This window comes from Mandrillus leucophaeus, unplaced genomic scaffold, assembly GCF_000951045.1.
Source record: "Mandrillus leucophaeus isolate KB7577 unplaced genomic scaffold, Mleu.le_1.0 Scaffold61, whole genome shotgun sequence".
Classification (NCBI taxonomy): domain Eukaryota; kingdom Metazoa; phylum Chordata; class Mammalia; order Primates; family Cercopithecidae; genus Mandrillus; species Mandrillus leucophaeus.
Window position 1 is genome coordinate 2,653,353 of NW_012106586.1, and position 26,942 is coordinate 2,680,294.

At 40.4% G+C, this 26,942-nt stretch overlaps 1 protein-coding gene across 1 annotated transcript in view; it reads left to right on the forward strand.

The window, feature by feature from the left end:
* Positions 1 to 26,942, forward strand: part of ATP8A2 (ATPase, aminophospholipid transporter, class I, type 8A, member 2) — a 537,919-nt gene that overhangs the window by 312,689 nt on the left and 198,288 nt on the right. The window contains 3 exon segments of the mRNA XM_011999987.1: positions 12,523 to 12,597; positions 21,525 to 21,647; positions 23,777 to 23,855. Coding sequence (XP_011855377.1) covers positions 12,523 to 12,597; positions 21,525 to 21,647; positions 23,777 to 23,855 — 277 coding nt within the window.

Consider the following 26,942-nt stretch of genomic DNA (forward strand, 5'->3'; position numbering starts at 1 on the left):
CTTCTGGGTATGTGTCTCAAAAAATCGAAAGCAGGGACTGAACGCATGTTTTTATCCCACTGTTCAGAGCAGCATTATTCACAGTAGCCAAAAAGTGGATACAACCCAAATGTCCATGTATGGATGAATGAATAAACAAAATGTGCTATATACATACAATGACATGTTATTTAGCCTTAAAAAGAATGAAGTCCTGGTACATGCTACAACATGGACGAATAAAACTTTCTGTTAAGAAGTATAAGCTACACAGACAAGGACAAATATTGTGTGCTTTCATAGAGGCAGAACAGGGATTGTGGGGAGAGAAGAGTTGCTTAATACCCATGAATACAGAGTTTAATGGTTTAATTAATACTATTAATACAGAATTTCAGTTTGGAGTGATGAAAAAGTCCTGAAGATGGATGATAGTGATGGGTACACATCAAGGTAAATGTTTTTAATACCGCTAAACTGCACACTTGAAACTGGTTAAAATGGTAAATTTTATGTTCTGTGTGTTTTACCATACCAAACAGTACATAAAACGTATTGAGATAGTTTTTGAGATTTGTAGATACACGGATCTTTAGATTTCTCTTAGGGAATGTGTGTACAGCTGCTCATGTATTTGGAGAATTCCTGTCTAGTGTCCTTCACGGTCTGAATCCAGCCCTCTTCTCTCACTTCATTTTCCTTGTTCCAGCCACCTGGCAGTTCACACCTGCTAGGGTTTTGTACAAGTTGTTCTCTCTACTTTCACTGCCCCTTCTCCCCCCACCCAGTTGATGAATGGAATCTGATACTTCAAGACCCAGCCCAAGTGGCCACCACATTTGGAAAAGTTGTGCTCACTCCTCCAGACAGAACCTGTTTCTCCCTCTCCTGTGTTCCCAAAGAACTTTTCTGCACCTCAGATACGTCCCATGCCTGTCCCCAAACAGAGTGAATTGTTGGACAGAGATGGTGTCTCACCTTTGCAAGTCCTGCCCATAGCACAGAGCAAAACTTGAAGCAGGACCTTAGTAAACAGTTCAGTAACTGAATTTTTCAAGTATATGTATGTGATTCTTTCCTTATAACCCTCCTCTGGGAGAGGAGACAGACCTTTCGCTCTACTTTCCACAACCAGAAAATAAGACACAGAGCGAGCTCACACCTTGCCCAGGCCACAGGCTCACTGTGGCAGATGGGAATAGAGGGATAGCGTCAAAATCTCTTCTGATGATCCTAGTCTATGCAGCCAGGCACTAAATCTTACTTTCAATAAGTTAAGAGTGTGACTTTATTGGTTATAAAACACATGTTCTCAAATATTTGCCATAGATCCTGTCCATAAATGAAGTGATCTTGTACATATTTCTGCTACCCCTTCCATAATAAACCCCCTGCCACTGTTCCAACACCAGGAGGTTGGAAACAGCTGTGTCATTAATGAACGACAGCAGATCCTAACCAGTGACCTCCAGATGAAAGGCTCATTATTTCCTTACTGGTCTCGAGAGCTGTTCGGTCCCCTAGCAAGCCAGCTCAGGATTTGGACTGAAGAGTCTAAGCCTTGAACTATAAAAAAAATTTACGAAGTCCTTGACACAATGTGGAGCGATTATGTTCTATTGTGCCAAGAATTTCTTATTAAAAATCAATTTAATTGTGCATCTGGTCGGTATTACGCTCTTTTATGGGGGGGGGGGAACACGATTTTGTGTTTACCTGATGTTCCGTCGAGTAAGCATGTAGTTTTGCAGAAACAGAGACATTTTATAACGCTGAGAAATGACTAATTAAAGACAGTTTTTAAATGTTTGACCAGACTTCTTTTTACTAACTTTTGTGACTTTGAGCTGTAAGATTCAACTTTCTTGCATTAGTTGGGATTTTAATGGAAAAGAAAATGCCAGACTAAAGTAAAAAATGTATGTGTGCACATCATCTGCTACATTTATATCCATGTAATAATTTCTATTTTAAACTCTCGAGATTAAAATTGAAGTCCTTTTATTCTTCCTTCTTTTTCTTTTTTGGTTTTGTTTTTTGTTTTTGAGACGTGATGTCACTCTGTCATGGAGCCTGTGCACGATCATGGCTCACTGCAGCCTCAACCTCTCTGGCTCAAGCAACCCTCCCACCTCAGGCTCCTAGATAACTGGGACTACAGGTGTCTGCCACCATGTCCAGCTAATTTTTGAAAAATTTTTTGTAGAGACAGGGTCTCACTCTGTTGCCCAGGCTGATCTCAAACTCCTGGGCTCAAGCAGTCCTGCTGCCTCAGCCTCCCAAAGTGTTGGGATTATAGGTGGGAGCCACTGCACCCCCTCTAGGTTAAAAGGACCTCAAGTCCTTTTAAACATAGCCTAGGTTTCCCATTAGTATTTAATTTGTGTTGTTTTTTATTCAAGGAATTTGGATAATGAAGGGTGAGAAGATTCTGATTGTCTGCTAGGTCAGTCTCAACCATATTAGCAAAAGATTGCAATATTTTCACGTAAAATATTGCCAGATAATATTTCAAACTGGAGTGGTTGCATTTTGTTGTACAAAATGGGGAAGATTTTTAAAGCTTGCTTTTCAAACAGTTTATACCCTAATCTTAAAAGGATGCCTTGGCATTCAAGGAAAAATATCTGGATAATTCATAAAGTTTTTGGTGTGCTTATGTGCTTATAGTTAAGTGTTTTGTTCACGTGACAATCTTAAAGTATGAGTAATAAGTTAGTAGCCACGAATACTCATTTGATTCTGAATTGCCTTAACTTAAATGTTTTAAAAATTACTTACTTTTAAATAAGTAGAATTGACTGCTAGTCACTGCAGTCTACTAAACGCCTATTTGATATGAGCCATAATATCTTTCATATTCTCCGTGCCCCGCTTTCCTCATTTGTGAAATGGAATAACACCTTTTGTTAGGAAGGTTAAGATATTTAAATTAGATAATTCATTTAGAGTATCGCAAGGTTCGTGGAACAGAGTAAGCAATAAATACACGTTAGCCTGTATCATCATCAAAAATAACAGAAACGACAATCCTGCAGTGTGTGGTTTTCTTACTTAAAATCCTCTTTTAGATGAGCTTTCCCGTTTAACATGAAGTATTAATATTCTGCATATATCCATTTATTGAGCACCTACTGTGTGCCCACCCGTGTGCTAGATCCTAGATGTACAGTATTGAGTGGAATCAGTATAATCTCTGAGCGCCTGGAGTAGCCAGATAACAATACAATAAAAATTACAGAATGTGACAAGCCCGAAGAGAAGAATGAGCGTGGTGGTGTGGTGATAAAGACGAGCAGGTTTTCTTCTTCTACATAATTCTTTGAAGTTGAAGTAATGTTTATTTGTTACACTGATAATAAAAATGTATAAGGAAAAAATAACGTCCCGGCTTCTGGCTCCATGTCTGCTCAGGAATCCGTAGAAACAGTTTGGTCAACCGTCCACACTTTTCTTTGCGCTCATACAAATGTATGTAAACATACAGCATTTTCATTGTGGTTTTACAAAAAAACAAAAATGGATTCTATGCGTTACTCTGTAACTTTGTTGGTTTGCCTTGAAAAGTCCTTAGAAGTGTTATTAATATGTGATGTTTGCTGCTGGCCATTTTATCTGCCCAAGACTCAGTCAGCGACAGAAAATTCTACAAAGATTTTATAGATGAGGCCTGTCATTACTACAATATCCTTTCTAGTCTCCATTTAATTCTGGCCACTCCGTCCCATAATTTATTGAACAGAAAAAGATACTCTAGGCCGGATGCAGTGGCTCACGCCTGTAATCCCAGCACTTTGGGAGGCCGAGGCGGGCGGATCACAAGGTCAGGAGATTAAGACCATCTTGGCTAACACGGTGAAACCTCGTCTCTACTAAAAATACAAAAAATTAGCTGGGTGTGGTGGCGGGCGCCTGTAGTCCCAGCTACTTGGGAGGCTGAGGCAGGAGAATGGTGTGAACCCAGGAGGCAGAGCTTGCAGTGAGCAGAGATGGTGCCACTGCACTCCAGCCTGGGCGACAGAGCGAGACTCTGTCTCAAAAAAAAAAAAAAAAAAAAAAAATACTCTAGGGTGTCCTCCTACTATTACTGTTATTGTTCCTGACAACCTCTGCTCTGTAATTCTGATGTTTTTCCCATGATTTCCTACCTACTTACCTATTTATTTTACCTTTTCCTTTGTCAATCTCATGCTATTTCTTGGGCATTCCTTCATTTCCATACTTATAAATTTAACATTTTAAAAGATAAGTGTTTCTAGTTCATAGATTTGCTACAATCACCCCCTACTAAAGAACTTTAGAGGTTTTTTTTTTTTGTCCGTGCTTCCTATTTTGTTTTCTGCTACCAACAGTACTGTAAAACAAGATGGGTTTTTATGTACTGGTACTTTCATTTATGTGAAGTGGATTTCCAGAAATAGAATTTCTAGACAAAGTATATGTGTATATTTTATCTTACTACATATGCCCAGATCAAATTTCAAAAAAAAACTGAAGCATTTTGACATTTAAACAGATATCTTTGGTGCCAGTTTATCAGCCCAGACCTGATATGCAAATTAGTAGATCGTGACATTATTGACACTTCAGTGAGAAACCATATGTTAATTTACTTCAGTATTCTCCATAGGGTACTTTTTCTCTTCAGTCCTCTATCAGGGATCCTGAAAGAGCAGAGTAAACAGAGGAGCAGGTCATCCCTTTTCCACATTAAGTAGTCGTCTGTTAAGTGTCGGCTGTTAGCTGAGAGCCTGAGAGTGGCGGCAGGTACAACCCGCCGAGGTTGGACGATGGCAGCGGGACGTCCAGACAGGAGCCTGTGCAATTAGCCAAGACGGTTACTGCGTTTTTGGCAGTCAGGCAGCAGTTAAAGCAAAGAAGGGTCTTTTTTCCAAGAAGGAAAAGCCATTTAATAAGTTTGGGTCAGTTTGCTCATAACAACACTACATTTGAGGACCAAAAACCCCAGGAGCTTGGCAAGCCAGCAGTGCTTGGCAAGTCTTCCCACCAACTCACCAAGTCTGAGGCCATCCTGCCGGGATCTGGCTCTCTGGGCTTTGACTGTATTCATTTAACAGCATTCCTAGTTAACAAGAAACTAAAGGCAGAGGAATCTTTTTTTCCCGTTAATCCAAAAGTAAAATTTAGTGGCTATAAGCAAGCCACCATCCAAGTAACTGCACGTCAGATGGGGAACGGACCGTCTGTTTGTATTGAGGGCTCTGCGTTTGGTGTACACAGCTGGGAACTTGTGGCCCACCAAAAATGACATTTATGTTTAGGAATTGGGTGGTGCCGTCTTTTTTGTGTATGAATTAACATTTGTATATGACTTACTGGTGTGAAAGTCTGATTTTATAATGTGTCAGAGAGCCATCGTTTACCTGTCTCATGAATAAATAAAATAAAAACTACGTTTGTATAAATATTTAAAAATACACTGCATTCTCATACTTTCCCCGTTTCACCTATGGAAATCTTGCCAAAATGAAATCAAGTTTGAGTGTTTTCAACGTAAGAGAAAACCAGCTCATGGATTTTAAAATTAAGAAGTGGATTTTTGTTTGTTTGTTTTGTTTATGTTGGCTTTGGGTTTTTTTTTGTTTGTTTTTTGTTTTCTCTACCAAGTAAATAGTTTCAATGAAATAAACAGGTCCAGTCATCTAATGATGGATTATTTGAATGCATATTGAAATTGAATTGAAAATGTTGAGAAGGAGCTTGTTTATGCATCTCAAAAAGCTGCAGCACCTGCAACTGATAAAAATTAGTACAAACATATCAAAAGTCTTTGAAGAAACATGTGGCCAATCCAGTGCCAACTTGGACAGAATCAGAACACTGGCTGCCCAGAGGAAATACCCCAACATTCAGCTAATCAACAGTGTTAAATGAAATGAAGAATGAAACTTCTTACATGACTCAGTATTGCTTGGAACAATGTTAATGTCAACAAGGTCAGTTCGTGGAAGGAGATGCTGTATTTCTTAAGATTTTTAGCCTCTCCTATGTTTTCAACAACTGGGGTGTCTTGATTACACCGAATTCACTCAGTCTTTGAAATAATTTCTCATTAATAATTTATAAAGTTACGTGTTTGTTTTCAGGATCCAAATTTGTGGATCCTGACAATATTACTCTTTTATTCATAAAAGAGTAAATAAAGCTTTCTAAAACCAAGCCCCCATACGTAACAAGCAGAATCATGGCTTTGTGCAACCAGCCACGTGTTATTATCTTGTTTGTAACAAACATCTGTTAGAAACAAGATTTCTAAGTTTTGTATCAGGTTAACCAAATAAACTTATTTCTTTAGTCCAGGGTTTCTCAGCAGTGGCATGATTGACATTTTGGATTATATAATTTTTTGCTGTAGAGAGCTCTTCTGGGCCTTGTAGGATGTTTAGCAGCCAGCATCTTTGGCCCACTCAACATCAGTAGGCCCCTCCCCCAAGGTGTGACAATAAAAAAAGTTTGCAGATATTGTGAAATGTCTCCTCAGAGGCAAAATCACCCCTAGCTGAATATTACTGCTTAAAACAGTTATATAAATAAAACATGAATGTGTTAAGCAAGTGTCCCTGTTTCCCCCACAGAACACTTCTACCACCTAAAGATGATGAATATTAATGATCTCTTATGTTTCCCAGAAAGTTGCCATGCATATATGAGTATGTACATCTGTTCTGCATGGTCATGGCCATTCAATATTACCCTTATTTTTTCATTTTTAACGTATCTGTGAGATTCTTGCATTGCAGTGTGTGCGGACTTATATTTAAAATGAAATCTTTTTAAAATTACATAGAGTTCATTACAGGAAGAGCCGTAATTTCTTTAACCAGCTATCAATATACATGCAGGCTCTGGTTTTTTGTTTTCCATATATAAGGGTGTGGCATTGTTTTCCAAATAATGCCATACCATTATATTTTTGTGTTGAACATTATGTGATTACAGCTATAAGGTATAATTTAGAGCATGTCCCTACAAGTGGAATCACTTGTTCAAACGAAAACGAAATTAAACGTATTTATAGATAATGCTGTATCACCAGCTGGGTATTATGGTGTTGTTTCCCCAGTTTACCAGACTTTTATATTTTTACCCATCTGATAAGAAAAAAAGTTATATCCATTTGTGTACATGTTTAATAGAAATGAGATTTCCTATGTTTCTAAGCCTTTTTTCCCCTCTATGATCATGCTGCATATACTCTTTGCCAATTTTTCTAGCGGCTTGTAGGGTGTTTTCTTTCTGATTTGTGAGAACTCTTTATATATTGAGGAAATTGGGCCTTTGTCTTCCTAGATATTTCAAATATGTTTGTACTATTTAATATTAGTTTTCTTTCAACTTTGTTAATATTTTTCTCCATAGAAATTAATTAGTTTCAAATTTGTCCCTCATTTCTAAGTGTAATGTCTTACAGAGAGTCATTTTTCACATACAGCAAAATCATGTTTTTCATGTTGACTTCTAATGCTTCCAGAGTTTTGTTTTTTATGCTTAAATATTCAAGGCATCTGAAATTCATTTGAGTATAGAGAGACTGAAATACCACATATTCTTTTCCAAGTACTATGGTAATTTATCATGTGATAAAGGACATTTCAAACAAGTGAGATAAAGATGACTTACTAAACAAATTCTGCTGACATAGTTGCTGATATTTAGGTGCAAAATAATAAAGCTGCGTCTGTCCTTGGTGCTTGCAAGGAACCAACAGAAGGCCGTTGTAGCTGACTGAAGGAGATGCAGTGTTGTCAGAAAGATAGGTGGGGACCTGATTGTGTTGGGCTTTGTAAATCTAAGCTAAGAAATTGATCTTTTTTGAATAGAGTGTGTCTTTTTCATATTCATTTGACATGTTTCTTCTATGTAGCATGTATTTTGGATTCTATTTTTTTATCCACTGAGCTTTTATTTTTTATTATTAATGTAACACACATGTTTAATATTGCTTCTGTCATCACATTCTATGTTAGTTTTCAGCTTTTGATGTTTCCTTGGCTTCTATCTTTTACTAAAATTCCTGTCACCCTTTATTTCCCTAAGGACTTGTAAACATCTTTTACTATCTCGGTATTGTGTACCTCTAGAGAGAAGTAGCAAGCCTCCTTAATTTTTTTCTCTTTGTTACTTTTTCTGTGTGAATATACTGAAGAACTGATCCTATAAAATCTTAAAACTCATTAATTCCTATAGCAGGACGTGTGTGGGTATTGATCTTTCTGTGTCTGTTGTTTGTTTTGTTTCCTGGGATGAAGGATCCCCTCTCAACTGGCTGATTAGAGTATTTCAGAAAATTTTCGTCTGTTATATCTTTGAACATTTTTTAAAAATCTGTTTTCCTCTTTTTTTTTTTAAGTACATCTTTTTGGGAACTTTTTTGCTTGTCTTTAAGGGCTTTTAACTCTATCCATTTCTCTTAAAAATCTTTATTAACCATTTGACCTTTACTGAGAATTGTTTTCTCAAGCTTCACTGTCTCTACGTGTGGTTTCAGCAGTGCGGTGTTTTTTTTTTTTTTTTTTTTTTTTTTTGAGACAGTCTCGCTTCGTCATCCAGACTGGGGTGCAGTGGCACAATCTCGGCTCACTGCAACCTCCACCTCCCAGGTTCAAGTGATTCTCCTGCCTCAGCCTTCGGAGGAGCCGGGATTACAGGCACGTACCACCACGCCTGGCTAATGTTTATATTTTTAGTACAGATGGGGTTTCACCATGTTGGACCAGGTTGGTCTCAAACTCCTGACCTTAGATGATCCACCCTCCTTGGCCTCCCAAAGTGCTGGGATTACAGACATGAACCACCACGCCCTGCTAACAGTGTCAATTCTGGCTTTCCTTTGTCTTTAGGGTGGCTTCAGTCTGTGACATTGACCTCTTCCTATTTGTGTCTTTGTTTTCTATATTAGACATCTTATTGTAACTTTCATTTCTAAGAAAATTCACGTTTTTATTAGCTCTCTTAGTCTCACCAAGAATGTTTGAGATTTTCTTCTGCAGTGTGGCCTTGTTCTCCTGGAAAGATAATTTCATGTGCGTTTGTCATGTCCTCTTATTTTTTTCTATAGTGTTTTTGGAAGATGTCTAGGGGAAAGGGGATTCCAAGTTGTCTTGGAGCACTTCCTGCTCTGGTCTCCTATCGCTCTGCAATCATAAGCACCTCCCTTGCTGCTGTTTCTTTCCCTTAGAGGAGGCCTGTATTCCCTAGAGGAAATTTCTGTGTGTTATGGGTTTCTCTTGGATGATTCTGCATTTTTTTTTCTTTTCAGTTCACCTTGAAACTTGATCAGTGTCTGCCAAGTTGATTGTCATTTGTATTTTCTATGGTGCCCTGGTGTCCTCCCTGCTTGATTCCTGAAAGAAAGGAGGGAAAGAGCATATTGCCCTTCAGCTTTAATTTGCCTGCTGTGTTGAATCCATCCAGAATTCAACCTCTGCCACCGCTTGCCCTGACCTCTATATTTTATCCTCTAAATTAGAGTTCGTTTGGCTATTTCTTGGATTGTTTCACCTATTTCTTTGAAACCTTTTTTTAGTTGGTTTAATCTGTAGGTTCTGTCTGCTGTGGGCATTCTCCCTTGATTTGATCTAATCTGATCATATTTGTTTGCATCTATTGTATATCATTTGTAGTTTTAAGTAAAGCTACTCATAGTTTCATTGTGTATGTGTTTGCTGTTTTGTTTTTTTTTTTTTTTTTTTTTTTTGAGACATGGTCTCACTCCATAGCCCAGGCTGGAGTGCAGTGGCACGATCAGAGCTCACTGCAGCTGCCCACCTTTTAGGCTCAAGGAATCCTCCTGCCTTGGCCTCCTGAGGAGCTGGGACTACAGAGGCATGCATCACCACACCCAGCTAACTTTATTTTTTGTGGAGATGGGGGTCTAACTATGTCACACAGGCGGGTCATGAATTCCTGGGCTCAAACGATTGTCTCCCCTTGGCCTCTCAAAGTGCTGGGATTACAGGCATAAGCCACTATGCCCAGCTCTTTTCTATTTTTATTTATGTTTGCTATTTTCAGTTGATAACAGGGAGGGCAGAGCAGTAGAAATATCACTACTACCTTCAACAAGACAACACATTAACTGGATTTTGCAATAAAATAAAATACTCACTAGGTATCTTTTTGGTCAATCGTTTGAATAGGAGAACTCAGAATTATAGCACAGTCTTGGGAAAATTAACTTAAAACCCTTGAAACAATTTACTAATGTGTTTGAATCTGATGTGGATCCAGGCTCTCATTGCACTAAAAGTGTGGTTGAGGTATTGATTGCCAAGACCTCCAGTGGTAGGGAGAGAGTGGGGTTGAAATTGTGGTTTTAGGGATGGCTAGTATTTGAATAAATGTTGTAGGAATTTTCCAAGCACAGAACACAGCATGAATCTCTGGTTCTTAGTTCTTCACCAATATTTCGTCACTGAGAATAGCCAGACCTCTTGGAAGGGTAGTTGAAATTGAGTGACTAGGAGAGAGACCATCAAATCCTATATAGAATGGTGATAACAGAGGATGGAGGGAATTGGGGTGATGGTCAAAGGGTACAAAGTCTCAGACAAGAGGAATAAGTTGTATGGGGTTTTTTGAGGTCTATTTTGCAGTGTGGTGAGTATAATTAATAGTGCATTGTACATTTCAAAGTTGCTAAAAGTAAATTTCAAATATTCTCACCCCTTCAAAGTAAGTATTTGAGGTAATAGATGCATTGGTTAGCTTGACTTAATTATTCTACCCTGTATTCGGAAAGTTTCATATCACTTTGTGCCCCATAAATACATGCAGTTATAAAGGGTCAATTTACAATAAAATAAAACGTTTTAAAGGAGAAAGAAATGAAGAGTGAATAGAAGTGTGGAAGGATTTTTGAAAGTAAGCAAGTTTATCTTGGATTGAAGAGGGGACCCTAGTAGTTTTTTGAACAGGGGAATGACAAGGTGAAAGCTGTATTTAAGGAAAACTTTAACTAGCACTTGAATTGGCATTTAATTTGAGCTCACGGGGACTTGGTGGGTCCCTGTTTGTACCGAGTATCATACTGGATATAGTAGTGCACAGAGCGGCATGGGGAACACCTCCTGCTTCAAGAAACTTAATCTGATGGACACAAGAAACTGACTTTGAAAAATCTGCCTCAGTAAAATTTCCGTACCAGAGCTGACCTGGACTCTGGTTGCCGTGGTGTCTGTCCTGTGTTGCCAGTTAGGTTCTACCCCAGCAGCGGTCTCCGTCTGTGATGATATAACACAGCTAATGTTGACTCCGTGATTTGTATGGGACACTCTCAAGTCTGCCCTCAGTCATTGGAATCACATCTCATATAAATGTAGCTGATTATTCAACAGCAACTTTTAAAATTCCATATTTTCATGTTCGCTTCCTTCTAATTCAGGTTTCTGTCTTGTAAGAAACCTCCGGGTGGCTCGGCCCTCTTCCACCCCAGTCCTGCTGCCTCCGTGTACTCAGATTACATCTGGGTGACCTTTCCTTCTCTGACAGTGTTGTTTGGTGTTTTTTTTTTGTTTTTATGTTTTTGAGATGAAATCTTGCTCTTGTCACCCAGGCTGGAGTGCAGTGGCACGATCTTGGCTCACTGCAACCTCCACCTCCACCTCCCAGGTTCAACCGATTCTCCTGCCTCAGCAACCCCGAGTAGCTGGGATTACAGGCGCCTGCCACCACACCCCGCTAGTTTTTGTATTTTCAGTAGAGATGGGGTTTCACCATGTTGGCCAGGCTGGTCTCGAACTCCTGACCTCAGGTGATCCGCCCACGTCAGCTTCCCAGAGTGCTGGGATTACAGGCGTGAGCCACCGCACCTGGCCTCTGACAGTGTTTTATCCTTTGTCGTGCACACTAATTATATCCTGGCACTTGGCTCTGTATTTGTTTTTATATCAGTCTTGCCTAATCAGTTAGAATCATAGACTACTTGGAAGCATGAATAACAGTCCACATTTTATTTATTTATTTATACATCTCTCATTACTTCAAAAAATGATTTGAGCATGTTTCTTTTATGTGATTCTGTTTTGACCTTGGTCAAGGTGGTAGATGTCCGATTAAGGAGGGTCGATAATGTATGAACTCAGCACACACAGAACAGAGGAGCTTTTGTTGTTGTTTTAAATTTATGATTTATATCTATTTGAAAGTCCTGCAAAGACACATCGTATTTCTCAAATCCACTTTAGAGAAAAACAAGAATGTGAAGCTGAGACTCCTCCAGTCAATGAGAAAGTTTTGATACCAAACCTATTAAAAACAAATTAAATGTATTTTTCTGTGAACGTGTGCATATTCTCTCTTAATAATGGATGTATGCCTTAAATAGAAATTTTCCTTACAATACGGATTTCTGTGATATCGGGAATCTGTGTTTTACAAAGGAACAACTGCTGCGGTCCTGTGGCTCGTGATTCCTTAGCAGCTGTGTCCAGCTGGTGGTCCACATTCCCGCTACTTCTTCGGTGAATGGAAACATTTAGGTCAATATTGATATAAAACTTCATGAACTTTCTTCTCTTGCAGCTTTGGTTCGCCTTTGTTAATGGATTTTCTGGGCAGATTTTATTTGAACGTTGGTGCATCGGCCTGTACAATGTGGTAAGCATTCTTCATCTCTATCTGATAGCATGCAGAACTTAGAACTTCAGTGGCATTCCTTCACTGTATATGTCTGGGAAGTGTATCTAAGTCAATCATCTGTATACTTAGCAGGCAGCACAAATACATCTTTAGGCCCTTTGTTGCTGTGAAACATCCTGCAGAAGCCCAAACTCTCCACACATGGTTTCCATCATAGCAGATCATTCTTGAATAACCCCATGAAATTATTAACCCATATATCTTGATAATAGACCCTTGTTACCCCCTCACCAAATGCCTGTGCAACACTTTCGTGTTTTTAGCTCAAGTACAAATTTCTGAACTACGTCTAAACTCATTCCACTTCATTATTTTTGTTCTGAATTCTTAAACATAGATACGCATATACAGTGTGTGATCTGGTGTCCCTTCTGGCCTTCCTGAAAGGGTATCTGTCCTTGTGGAAGCACATTTTCTTCTGCAATTAGAGCTAAAATAATGAATTCTGACTTCCAGCTACTGTGGAGGATGGTCATCAGCTCATCTGGTACTTTTTATGATTTTCGAGTTCCTTTTTTATTACTTTTTATAACTATGATGAATTCAGAAGCTAGAAATAAATATAAACTGTAGCTAAAATGGCTCAGTAGCTGCTTAGCTTTCTTGCTTTTTGTTTCACGGGCAGGAAGAACTAAGGGGCTTGTAGCTGAGCACTCTGGAGACCCCAGAACGGCCCATTTTTTGAATTGTTCTCGCACTTGGGAATTTACATTCTGAAGCAGCCATCGTGGATAGATGTAGATGGGAGTTACCAGGCGTACAATGATAAAACCTATGGTACTAGAAATATTTCGCGTGCATATCCATTGGTGGCTAGATATTTAAGTCTTCCATGCTTTCACCTGCCTTTATGGATAACCTCAGTGCTGGGCGCCGGTGTAAAATGCTGAATGCAGTAGTGTGCCCTGGCCCTGTGTAGCTTGCAGGTTAAGAGGGTCAGATATGTGGATTCAGACACCTCCAAGGAGGACTGGGTCCGGATCTTGAGTTAAATATGGTGTTGGTGAGTCCGTAACTGTGTTAACTTGCTGCAAAGTGCGCTCGCGTATTTCTTGCTGATACTGATGCCCTAAAAGACAAAGATTAGGAGGGGTAAGAACAGGACAGAATTGATGTCCATTCCTCTCCTGTGCTGGAAGAACTACTCTGACCACCTACCCATGGATAAGGGCTGCAGGGCCTCCCCTTTGTGTACTAAGGGTAGACCACAGGTTGCTAACTCTGCACCTCCTGGAACTATTTTGAGTAGGTTAAAGCTGTTCTACCATTTGGGGGAAATACGCAGAATGCTCCACGATTATTCAGGACTTGAAAGGGGTCAGGTGTCTGTGGAGTTGACACTTCACACAAACACATGCCACATCCCTATTTTAGAAACGAGATGCTGAGACCTAGGAGAGATTCTGTTGTAGAGCGAAGAACAATCACCTGCTTATAGCATGAGTGGATTTTAGCCTGATTTCCATGCTCAGGGCATGAGGGCTGGATTCTTTTCTTAGCTCCATGCAGTCTTGGCCAATTCAAATTAATCCAACAGATTTTATTGAGTGCCTACTACACATAAGATGCTGACAGCCTAGAGGGCAGTGTTGGTCAAAATAAGGCCCACAGACCATTTGCAGGAGAATAACAGGGGTTTATTTGAAAAACGCAGGTTCCTGAGCCCCGCCTCAGATTAACAAAGAGTATCTCAGAGATATTGCAGTTTTTGCCTTTTTTTTTTTTTTTTTTTTTTTTTTTTTTTTTTTTTTTTTTTTTGAGACTGGGTCTTGGTCTGTCACCCAGGCTGGAGTGCAGTGTGCCATCACTACTCACTGAACCTCTCTGTTTCAAGCAATCCTCCCACCTCAGCCTCCTTAATAGCTGGGACCACAGGCAAGTGCCACCACAGCCAGCTAATTAAAAAAAAAATGTGTGGAAACGGGGTCTCGCTATGTTGCCCAGATTGGTCTCAAATTCCAGGGCTCCAGCAATCCTCCCACCTCGGCCTCCCAAAGTGGTAGGATTACAGTCATGAGCTACAAACTTTTCTAGTTATTGTTATGCATGACCTTAGAGTTGGGATTATATTTTATGCAGTTTTTCTGTCCCCCAAACTATAAAGAGAGTACACTGTGATAGAAAAGAGTATTTCAAGGTGAAAGGGCCTAGATTACCACAGAGTCCACAGTGCAGTCATTGAAGTGGGCTGCTGGTGAGTGCTGGCAGTTGGGATGGAATGGTCAAGGATCTGCCAGGTAAACCCAAATGCACCACTAGGCTCTGGACTTGCTCATACTGGAGGGGCCAAACCTTTTGGGAACATGAAAATTTGCCTGCATGATAATTGTGACATTCGTATAAAATAAATAGAAATTTAGAGAAAAGCTACAAAAAAGATACAAAGAACTACTATTTACCCTTCACCCAGATTGAACAGTAATTAGCATTTCCCCTACTGCATTCTCTTTCTCCATACTTGTCCGCATGCACACGTGCCTACACTCATGCACACACTTGTGAATGCATTTATTTCTGACCCAGCGGAGTATTACAAACATCATGTCCCTTTCCTGCTTAAAGATCTTGTAGCAAGATCTTCCTCTTATACAACCAAACTATAGTGATGAAATCTGAAACATTTAACATGAATTTAATACTATTATCTAATTCATCTTAATCCATATTCCAGTTTGCCATTCTTGCTCCAATAATGCCCTATTTAGCAATTTTTCCAGCCCAGGATCATTCTAGAGACCGCCTGCAAGAGAACATTTGTGATGTGGAACGCATTTGCTAGTGATCCTCTTCCTCTGGGCTGGGTTCTCCCCTGTCATATTCTTCAAGCAGTATTTCTCTCCTGCTTTTTCTTCTAAATGTACTCTTTCTTTGATTCCGCAAGTCAGCTGAAGTGGCAAGTCATTGTTTCTCAAACTAATTTTATTTTATTTTTTTTTTTTGAGATGGAGTCTCGCTCTGTCGCGCAGGCTGGAGTACAGTGGCACGATCTCCGCTCACTGCAAGCTCCGCCTCCTGGGGTCCACGCCGTTCTCCTGCCTCAGCCTCCCGAGTAGCTGGGACTACAGGCGCCCGCCACCATGCCTGGCTAATTTTTTGTATTTTTAGTAGAGATGGAGTTTCACTGTGTTAGCCAGGATGGTCTTGATCTCCTGACCTTGTGTTCCACCCACTTTGGCCTCCCAAAGTGCTGGGATTACAGGCGTGAGCCACCACACTCAGCCTCTCAAACAAATTTTCATAGCAAGTTAATAGCATTAAAACAGGCTTGAGGCCGGGTGCGTTGGCTCACACCTGTAATCCCAGCACTTTGGGAGGCCGAAGCAGGTGGATCACCTGAGGCCAGGAGTTTGAGACCAGCCTGGCCAACATGGTGAAACCTCATCCCTACTAAAAGTACAAAGATTGACTGGGTGTGGTGGTGTGAGCCTGTGATTGCAGCTACTTGGGAGGCTGAGACAGGAGAATTGCTTGAACCTGGGAGGCGGAGGTTGCAGTGAACTGAAATCACACCACTGCACTCCAGCCTGGACAACAGAGCAAGACTCTGTTTCAAAAACAACAACAACAACAAGAAACAGGCTTCTTCCTAAATAATAAATGAATGTTGTCCCAGAAGATTTTCATTATATCCATAGTCAACTTTATTAATTAATTAATTTATTTATTTATTTATTCATTTGAAATGGAGTTTTGCTCTTGTTGCCTAGTCTGGAGTGCAATGGTGCAATCTTGGCTCACTGCAACCTCTGCCTCCTGGGTGTAAGTGATTCTCCTGCTTCAGCCTCCCAAGTAGCCAGGATTACAGGTGTGTATCACCACACCTGGCTAATTTTTTGTATTCTTAATAGTGACAGGGTTTCACCATGGCCAGGCTGGTCTTGAACTCCTGACCTCAGGTGATCCGCCCACCTCAGCCTCCCAGAGTACTGGGATTATAGATGTGAGCCACCATGCCCGGCTTATAGTCAAATTTCTGTATCATTTTGTTTTGTGGGTAGAATGAGACTAAAAATGCCACCAAGGGCCAATGCCACTAGGATCAAATGGATTTCAGCTAAATTTTATGTCTGTTATAATGCAGAGAGCACTCTAGTATTATTTAACCTCTTGCAGAAAATGAGTCCTGTTGTCAAGCCAGCGTCATTTGAGGAAGAAGTCTCACTTATAAACAGAAATACAAAAATTCTAAATAAAATATTGGCAAATGGAGTTCAATAATATATTAAAAGAAAAAGTATGTGACAAAGTAAGATTTATTTTAGGAATACAGGACGCTTGAAATTAAACATCTTTCTAAATATCACCAGATCAATAAAATAAGAAAAACATGATCCCATCAGCAGATGCTACAAAAATGTTTGAAGCAATTCAGCTGCCATTCCCAAAATAAGAACTCTAAATAAAATAGGAATAGAAAAAAGCCACTTAACTGGAATTCATACCATTTACAAAAACCAGTAGCATGCTGCCCAAAATGGTAAAATTCTGAAATGATTTCATTTAAAATAAGAAGTTAATCAAGATGCCTGCCATCGCTATATAATTCATTGTTTCCATATTTTTGGCAACTGCAAAGAAGATTGCAAATATTGGGAAAACAGTGAACAATCTCTGTACTTATACAAATATGCTCACAGACATATAGTAATGTAAATATGTTCATATATGATTGTTTATCTAGAAAACAAAACCAGTAGAGAAATACTAGAATTATAAGAGAATTTGATAAAGTGACCAGATACATGATAAATATATTTTAAAAATCAACAGCCATTTTCTAGCCTAGCAATAAATAGCTTTTTTTTTTTTTTTTTTTTTTTTTTGCTCTGGCAATGGACACCTAAAAATGCAAAGGAAGTAAGAATTCTTTCAGTAAAGCAATTACAATTGTATATTGCATAGGAAAAATGTCTACAGTACCTACATTTTTAAAAGTCTTATTGAACAAATGGAAAAGCATACTATTTTCTTGTATGGGAAGACTTAATATCATAAAAGATTCAACTCTTCTAAAATTAATATAGATATATGTGATTCCACATAGAATCAATCCCAACAGGTGAATGTTTTGGGAGGAAAGGGGAAAGTTGCATATAGTTATATTAAAGTATTAATGGAATTTACACATATCTGAGAATAAATATGTAAAGCACACTCAAAAAAGGGTCATAAAATTAGACTTATTTTTACTAAATATCAGACTATACTATGAAGCCACCATAACCAAATCACTGTTATTGACAAATAAGTTGGAGATTTTAGAACTACATTCCCATTCTAGGGTCTACATGTGTAATACATGAGAATTTGATTAGCCTTAAAGGTGATCTTTCAATATATTGGGGAAAGTTTGGCCTCATTTATTATGTTGTCACAACTGGCTCTTTATTTGGGGAAAAAAAAAATGGACTCCTATATAGAAAAATTAATTCCAGATATATTAAAGACTTAAATGTGGAAAATAAAATAGTAAAATCCTACAAGACACTCCTGAAAACATGTAATTTTCATGGAGGAGAAACTTCTGTAGCCACAATTGGACACACAGAAGCATTTCTTGGCCATTTAAATATTAAAAGCTTTTATATGGCAAAAGAACCCATTTTAAAAACCAATAGACAAAGAGTGCATTTGCATGAAATTTCATAACATAAAGACAGAGTTGATATCTGTTCTACTCAAAGAGCTCTTTAAAAAGAGGATAAGCCATGGATACAAAGTAGACAAAAGACGTGAGTTAGACATTCCACAGAACTGCAAATGCAGATAGCCAGCAAATGTGTGAAAACATGCTCAAACTCACTGGTAGTTGGCAAAAGACATGAGCAGACATTCCACAGAACTGCAAATGCAGATAGCCAACAAATGTATGAAAACATGCTGAAACTCACTGGTAGTTGGGGAAATGCAGCTTTTTAAAGTAAGAAGTAACATCTTTAATTTTTAAGACTGGAGAACATTAAAAGACCAATGTAACAACCATTGCTGATAGGGAAATAGGGAAAAATCTGTGATTGTCTTTTGCAATGGGAGAGGAAAATGCTTTCAAAATCCTTTGAAAGGCAGAATCTAGTAAAATTAAAAATGCATGTATCCTTTTAACTCTGCTGCTGGGCCTTCTTCCCATAGAGATAAAAGAAAAAGCCTGTATGTTATCATATAGTATAGATATGTATTACATGTTTGTGGTAACAAAGAACTGGGAAGAAAATGAATGCCCATCAGTGGGTGAATGGCTAAAAAAATGGTACATCCGTACTATGAATTATTATGTGAGCATTAAAAGACTGCATTAGCATCAAACCCAAGGGACTTGGGGGCTTTCTGTAATGCATTGTTTAGCGAGAAGAGCATGATGAAGAAAAATGTGTATAATGTCTACTTTTTTGGTTGGCAGGGGACAGGGTCTCACTCTGTTGCCCAGGCCAGAACGCAATGGTGCAATCATAGCTCATGCAGCCTCGACCTCCTGGGCTGGAGCAGTCCTCTTGCCTCCACTTCCCAAGTAGCTGGGACTACAGGCACACACTACCTCGGTGTGTTCTGTGAAATTGTGACAGGGTCTTGGTGTGTTGCACAAGCTGGTCTCGAACTCCTGTCTTGCCCTCCCAAAGTGCTAGGATTGCAGGCAGGAGCTACCATGACTGGCCAGCGTCAACGTTTGATGAAACAAATTATGATCCCTAGTGTGTGTGTGTGTGTGTGTGTGTGTGTGTGTCTGTGTGTGTGTAGTATGCTATAGGCAGAGTGGAAAATGTGTAGGCATGCTGGGCTTCATTATAGCATGGTGATGAAGGACAGGGGAGAATTTGAAGATAGGTAGAAGGAGAAGCTCAAGTTTAAAAAAAAGAAAAAGACTGCCACGTAAACAGTAGGCATGACCTCACACGTACACATGGATGCAGAGCAATGGAGGTGAGGGTATGGACTAAGAAAGTGTGCATAGCTCCTGGCTTCTGGTAGAAGCTCTGTCCAGCTATAAAACAGACAACTTTTGTTGTTGTGAGGAAAGTGAGTGCAACAAGTCTCCTGTGGATTTCTGCTTGAAGTCTTTGTAGCACATTGAAATCCCAGGGCTGCTTTCCATTCTGCTGTGGCCTGAAGGAAGAGCGTGAGAGTTTTACTGCCTCTACTCACCACACATCTGATTGCCTGCTCCCAATAGACTTGGGAACAGCTTCCTCTGGCCGCACACTCCATCTCCAGATAGCTAGTGTGAGTTCAGAATTCTCTTAGAGACGCACGTCCAATTCCCACAGGCCTGAGAGCTTGCTGGGCTTGTGGGTGGGGATTTGAGGGATGCTCAGCAGCAAGTGACCCAGGCTCTGTGAACCATTCCCAGAACCAAGCAGGAGAAGGACCCTCAGGGCCAACATGTCCTAAGTTAAAATGACATGTTTCTTCCAAGCACCCTCTTCAGCTCCTGCTTTATCTTTCTAATACACAAATGTGAGTACAGGTGAAAGTCAAAGGTCTTGCAAGGCACCGTCTGCCCAAGAACTCATTGTCACTGGAGACTGTTTGGTCTGGTCTCCTTCCTATCCTTGCCTTACACTGCAGCCCTCAGCCAGCCACCATCCTGTGTATCTTAGAAGGTTCCCCGTCCAAAGACAAAATTACAACAATTTAAAGATCGAATTGGCTTTTGTTAGCCATTCTGGAATTGGGTAGCATCTCATTCCATGAAGCAGAATGAGTGCTCTGATGAGCTGAGCAGAGGAGGCCAGCTGTATAGGCAGAAAGGGGCTAAGGAAACAGAAGCAGAGCAGAAAGCAATAGGTTGTTTCAAAGTGACTTTCTTTACAGAGTTGAAACAGAGGGGACTTCCATACCATGCTACCTCCGGTAAACTGGGCCCTTTCTGGTGCCCAGGTAAACTGGTTGCTGTGAATCTCCTGTGTTTTTTGTTTGTTGGTTTGTTCGGTTTTGGAAAACTGGCCTGTTTCAAAGTTTAGTTTGATGACACAGCTCTTAGCACAAGTAAGTCCATTCTGGTTTGGTCAGGTCTGCTGGGGCTGAGTGCAGGAGCTCAGTCCAAACAGTGGCCTTCTATAAACTTCGTTCAACACCTCCAAACAGGCATGCTGATGTCTCAGAGCTTTGTGAGGGGTGCGTCTCTCGTGGGACTGCTTCCTCACCCACATCCCTAGCATCTTGCCAAATCCTGTTGGTCCAATACCTTGCAGGTCAGATACTCTTTGGTGCAAGAATCCTTTGGTGACTCTCCCTTCTCCTTCTGCGTCCTCCCTCAACAGGTATGAACAGTTTTGCAGAGCCCTGCGTTTTGTGTATTTATCTCTATGCCTGTTGCCCCACTCCCCTCCCCGACCTTTGCAGTAGATGGCGTTCCTGGAGGTCGGGGACCTGATTTTCCTTCTTTCTTCTGTTTGTAAATCTCTCCATGCCTGGTGCTTATCACAGTATCTGGCCCATAATTCATTTAGAGTAAACGTCTGTTGAATGAATAAATGGATGAAGTACATTATGCTTCCTGAACTTTAAGTATAACGTCAAGATGGAAGGTTGTAAATTTTACCTCTGCGAGCGTGAACAGAAAACAAAGCAGCACTTCACAGAGCTAACTGTGGCATGATTCCACATCAGCCCTCGTTTGACAAAGGAAGGTAGTTGCTAATTTAACAAGAAGTCTTGGCTAATCGGATGATGTATGATTTTTTAGTGTTCAGTGTATTCATTTGATAGTGATTAATGTAAAAATGGTCTTTCATTTATTTCCTTTGTGTGGAGAGTGTCTGGGGATCTGTGAATCATGAAGTCTCAGGTTGGGACTTGACTGGAAATGAAGTCATCGTTTGGTAGAAGGGAACACTGCAGCCGTGTGGGTCGGAAGGACTGCTGTTAATGGCTCATTGTTCTCCCTGCAGATTTTCACCGCTTTGCCGCCCTTCACTCTGGGAATCTTTGAGAGGTCTTGCACTCAGGAGAGCATGCTCAGGTTTCCCCAGCTCTACAAAATCACCCAGAACGGCGAAGGCTTCAACACAAAGGTAAACAAGGTGTGATCTCAGAATTGTCACCTCAGAAAGGCATGGCTGTTTAATTCTAGTCATCTGCCTATGAGATATTTGAAGCTTGAGAAAGAACATTTAAGAAGTGCTGAGAACATGATCTGCTCGCCCCACCACACACACACACACACACACACACACGCACACCCCCCACAAGCCCAGTGAATTCAAGACACCTTCTCAGGCGACGGGTCCGTGCCGCGTGGGCTGCAACCTCCGGTCCCAGCATGTTGACTCCTTCCCGCTTCTCCCTGTCAGCCCCTGACATCAGTGTGGGCAGCAGCTCCCACAGCCCAGGTTCAGGATCCACTGTCAGAGACCCCCCCTTGTGCGGTCCTGCAGCCCTATGTGGAGGCCCGATGGCAGCTTACCTAACTGTTGCTGGGTTTGTCCTTTGAAATAAAATGTGTCTTTAGCTTGTGCATAACATTGTCTAGATATGAACTCAGGGATCACATGAGTTGTGGGGGTTTTGTTTGGTTTTGTTTTTCTGGACCAGAGAATCAGAAAGGAGCCAAAGAAAGGTATAGGTGATCCTGACAAACCCAGCCCAAAGCTGGGTGGAGTGTTAAAGGGGTCGGCAGTCTCAGGCAGCAGAGGGGTCTGCCACACAGATGCCATTTGCAGCTGGAAGTGGCAGAGTGCTCGGGTGACCCCATCCAAAGAAAAGAGAGATGTGTGCCTGGGCGCGGAGGGGCGAGATGTGAGCATGGCCGCATGGCCTTGTTTCTGCCTCAGGTCTTCGTTCGGGGGGATTCAGAAGTTTAGACAGAGGTCTGTTGCACAGTTCACCTCCAGGACTGTGTGCTGGTGGCGGTCACGATTTGCATGCGTGGTTCCTGGGCCGTCAGTGAGAAGGACATAGGGAGTCACCTCTCCAGGCCTCAAGGAGTGAACGGTCTCCCAGGGCCTCTCTTCTGAGCCAGATGTTCCTGATATCCCTGCAGCCACCTTTTTCTGGGGAGGCTCACTAGTTAATCCGAGGCAGGGAGGAAACAGAAGGGCTCCTTATTGGTTCTGCCATCCCCATATCCAAAGAGGCCCGAGGGACTCCTTTTACCAATCCTTGTTGACTATGATTCCGTGAATGGGAAAATATGACCCATTTTCACTGCATTATTTACATAAATCCATTTTCTACAGAATTCGAATGCAAAGGCCATTTGAGGTGGGAAGTAAGTAAGAGCTGAGGATGCACGGAAACATCTGCAGGCACTTTGAAGAATTTTTTTTTTTTTTTTTAGATAGATCAGAGATGGTGCAAAATGAACATTTAAAGCAGGGGGAAATTCCATTGTCTTATAATAACATTTTTCACTATTTTCTGTCATCTCAGGCTCAAACTATATGATAATTCCCAGGGACAACTGGTAGATGGTTAAATAAATTTAATCTGGCTTTAATAGTCAATAATTCTGTCATCACAGTGGTTAAAACAATGATTGTGATATATTAGTGAAACTAAAGTTTAGAATAAACTAAACCTTGTGTCCTTTTTTCTGACCTTTAAATATTAAAATAAAGAGAACTTTCAAATATGCATACTATCTAAAATCCCAAAAATAATAGAAAAAGTTGAATGAGAGGGATTTGAAGTAGTAAAACAAAACAGTGAGAATGCCGTGCAAAAATTTACAAGTGGAATGTTTTCAGTGCTTTTAAGGCATCCCATCCGCACCTGATACAGTTTAATTGTTAAGAAGAGACACAGTTTTAGTCTCTTCTTAACAATTTTGACCTACTATCCTTTTTCTGGATGTTTGTGAAATGTTGTTGTCTCTCTTACAATGCTAAAGAAAACTGATCAGAATGAATTTTTCACGTGTGGATAGATTGTGTTGGTCTGCATACGTGTGAGTAGATATTTAGGTCTTTGTAACTAAAGTAATATGATCTGGAGATAATCCAGTCATTTTATGTAAAAATTAAATAGTTGATTTGGGTGAGGGTTTTGTTTTGTTTTGTTTTTCGAAGTCAAGAATAATATGCTACTCCTGGAACCGTGCAGCGCACGGTCAGGATCCCTCACAATGTGGCGTTTGTTGAGAGTTTCACAGAGGTCAAGCATTTTGGGCAGCTCCTGACTCCCTTGGTTTGTTTTTCCTTAGGTTTTCTGGGGTCACTGCATCAACGCCTTGGTCCACTCCCTCATCCTCTTCTGGTTTCCCATGAAAGCTCTGGAGCATGGTAAGGGCTGTGTGATCTCACCTGTCAGCAAGGAGCTTTGCAGCCGCTCTGCTGCCTGTGTGTTCACAATTTTTTTTTCCAGTTCTGCAGAACAAGAGATCACAGGAACACATTTTAGAGTGAAAACATACCTAAAGCATAATGAGAGCTGGTCTCGGGTTTATAGCTGGTAGGTTTCATCAGTTCTGGCTTTGAGAATCCATTTTCTTTCCAGTTGACTGGATAGTTTGAGTACTAGAAATTCTCATCTCAGTTTGTAAACACTATTTGAGTCAGAGATCCTCAAGGGAAGCTCTGTACTATAATGAAATGTTGATGCTTATTGTCTGTGGTTTGAAATTCTCTGTTAATTACTTGGACTTTTATTTCCGAGCCTCCCCTACCCATATGCAGAATAACTTAGATCTTATAGGAGTTGGATCTTATTCCTAGCTTTCTAACAGAGGGTCCTGTCCTTGATGTATGCCTTTTGAAATTAGGGTTTGAGAACCAATTCTCCAGATTGGGGTTTGTCTTTACAGCTGGAAGAGGATATCTGAGAACTGTGGCAGACTCAGTGCTTTTTCACACTTCTTAATACATCCAGAACGTGGCCTCCTAAAGAGACATATTTTTATTCTCAGAAAATAAAAATGTATCATGAGAATGCTACTCTTTCATCCCTCTCAAATAGTAATAATCCCCCTGGGAAAAATTACTCCAAATGTTGACTAGACAAGGCCCTTTATTGTTCAAAGAACTAAAGAATATAAAGTTTCCAAGCGTCTTTGTTTCTGTGTCAGTGAGTTTTAGGCTTCCAACAGAAACGATTCATCCTCACTGATATTCTTTAACCTATTAAATACTGACAGAGAAAATGCGTGCACTGCCGTTTTCTTATGCCACGTGACATATTCTTTCAATTTCATCAGAACTCCTTTTCCTTTGAGGGTTCTTAAGTCTTTAAATCAGAGAATACAATTTTATGCTTTCTAGCCCCACCCCAGAAAAGAGCATTCTTGTGAAATCGTTTTCTTTTAACGTGAAACCCTTCTTGTGATTCATCTTTACTCAGTGGATTTAATTTATTTTAAAATGGTTTTGTAAATAAGAGTGCGTAAGTAGAAGAGTTGGGGATGTGATTTTATGTCAGAGGCTGTGATATTTTGGTGACAGACTCAGCCATCATTGTAGCCGGAAGAAGTAGTGATGGGAAGTGGTATGTCTGATGAGCATAAGAGAAATTTCAGCCATCATCCTCCGTACCTGAGCCCAGGCTTTAGTACTTAAGAAGAGTCTGCAAATAGCATGAACTAGCCGCAGTACTCTCTGAAGACCCCTTACCACTTATCTAGACATACTACTGTGTTCCTAACTCAGAAGTGCTTGCCTTTTGACTCTCAGAAGCTTTACAAGATGGTCATTTACTTACCTGCTTCAAAGGAACTAATGTGACCGTTCTGCAGTGGAGACAATGGTTTTCTAATCCTGGAATTATGATCACATACTTTCAGTTGGTGCCTTGTAGTTTATGGTGAAATTGCTGTAGTTTACCCAGATTCCATTATGTAAGTCCATTCATTCACCTAACATGGTCTGTGTTTACAAGTGGTAGACTCCCAGCAGTTGCTAACTTACCTAAGAGACAGCACCAAGTGAATTTTAAAGTAGTTCTGCTATCCTTATCTAATTCCTCCAAATTTGGCAAATTACCTGGCAGCCAGCCAATAGGATGCTGCTTTCCTCTTTTTATTATCACCATCATCATCAATGTCATTATTTCATTGGATTTATTGAACCTTCAGCATAGGGGTTTTCTTTGAGTTGTGTTGCAAACAATAATCTATTGAGCGAAACTGTAAAGTGAAGTAAATTGCAAATATTACGTATATCAGAACAGAGGGACATTGGTGTTCTTGGTCATTAGTTGACTTCCTTTAACAAATTGAATATTTTAGAATTAATTTCTAAATTCTCACTATTAGGACGGAGAAAAAAATCATTATATTATTGCTTATTAACCTTATTCCTGTTATATTCAAGACACTGTGGTGGATTCTAAGGATAACGGTAGATATATCAATGTCAGCCTCACCTTCCAAGAGTTTGTAGTATGGAAAGGGAGATTAGATTTTGTCTTAGTCCATTTTGTGCTGCTATAAGAGTACCAGAGACTGGGTAATTTATAGAGAATAGAAATATATTTGGCTCCTGGTTCTGGAGGCTGGGAAGTCCCAGGTCAGGGAGCTGGCTTCTTGTTAGAACCTACTTGATGTGTCATCTCATGGTGGAAGGATATGGGGTAGAGAGAGGGGAAAGGAACCCATGCCAGTGACACCAGCATTAATGCATTCATGAGGGTGGTGCCCCCATGACCCAAACACCTCCTGTCAGGCCACAGCTCCCAGCACCTCTGCATTGGGGATCAAACTTTCAACTCATGAGCTTTGCAGGCTGCATTCCAACCAGAGCAGATTTGCAAATGAATAACTCTAGTACAAGGCAGAAAATAGCTGTTTCAAGTAAACCATAGATAAAACGCTATTAGATATCAGAGGACTGAGAGACGCCTTTCATTTGGAATTATTAATAGCTTCCTAGAGGAGGTAATATTTACGTTTAGCCATGAAATCCAACAGAAGGAAGAATCAAGCAAAGTGGGGAAATCAGGACAGGGGTGGAAAACTGAGCAACTAAAGGATGGAAGATGGGGAAGTTTAGGAAGGCAGATAAAAGCTGAATTACAGAGGGCTTTGAGTATGAGGTTAAGAAACTGGGACGTGGCCAGGCGTGGTGTCTCATGCCTGTAATCCCGAAACTTTGGGAGGCCGAGGTGGGTGGATCACCTGACATCAGTTCAAGACCAGCCTGGCCATCATGGTGAAACCCCGTCTCTACTAAAAATACTAAAATTAGCTGGGTGTGGTGGCAGGCACCTATAATCCCAGCTACGTTCAGGAGACTGAAGCAGCAGAATCACTTGAACATGGGAGGTAGAGGTTGCAGTGAGCCAAGATCATGCCACTGCACTGCAGCCTAGGCAAAAAAGCAAAACTCTGTCAAAAAAGAAAAGAAAGAGAAAGAAAGAGAGAGGGAGGGAGGGAGGGA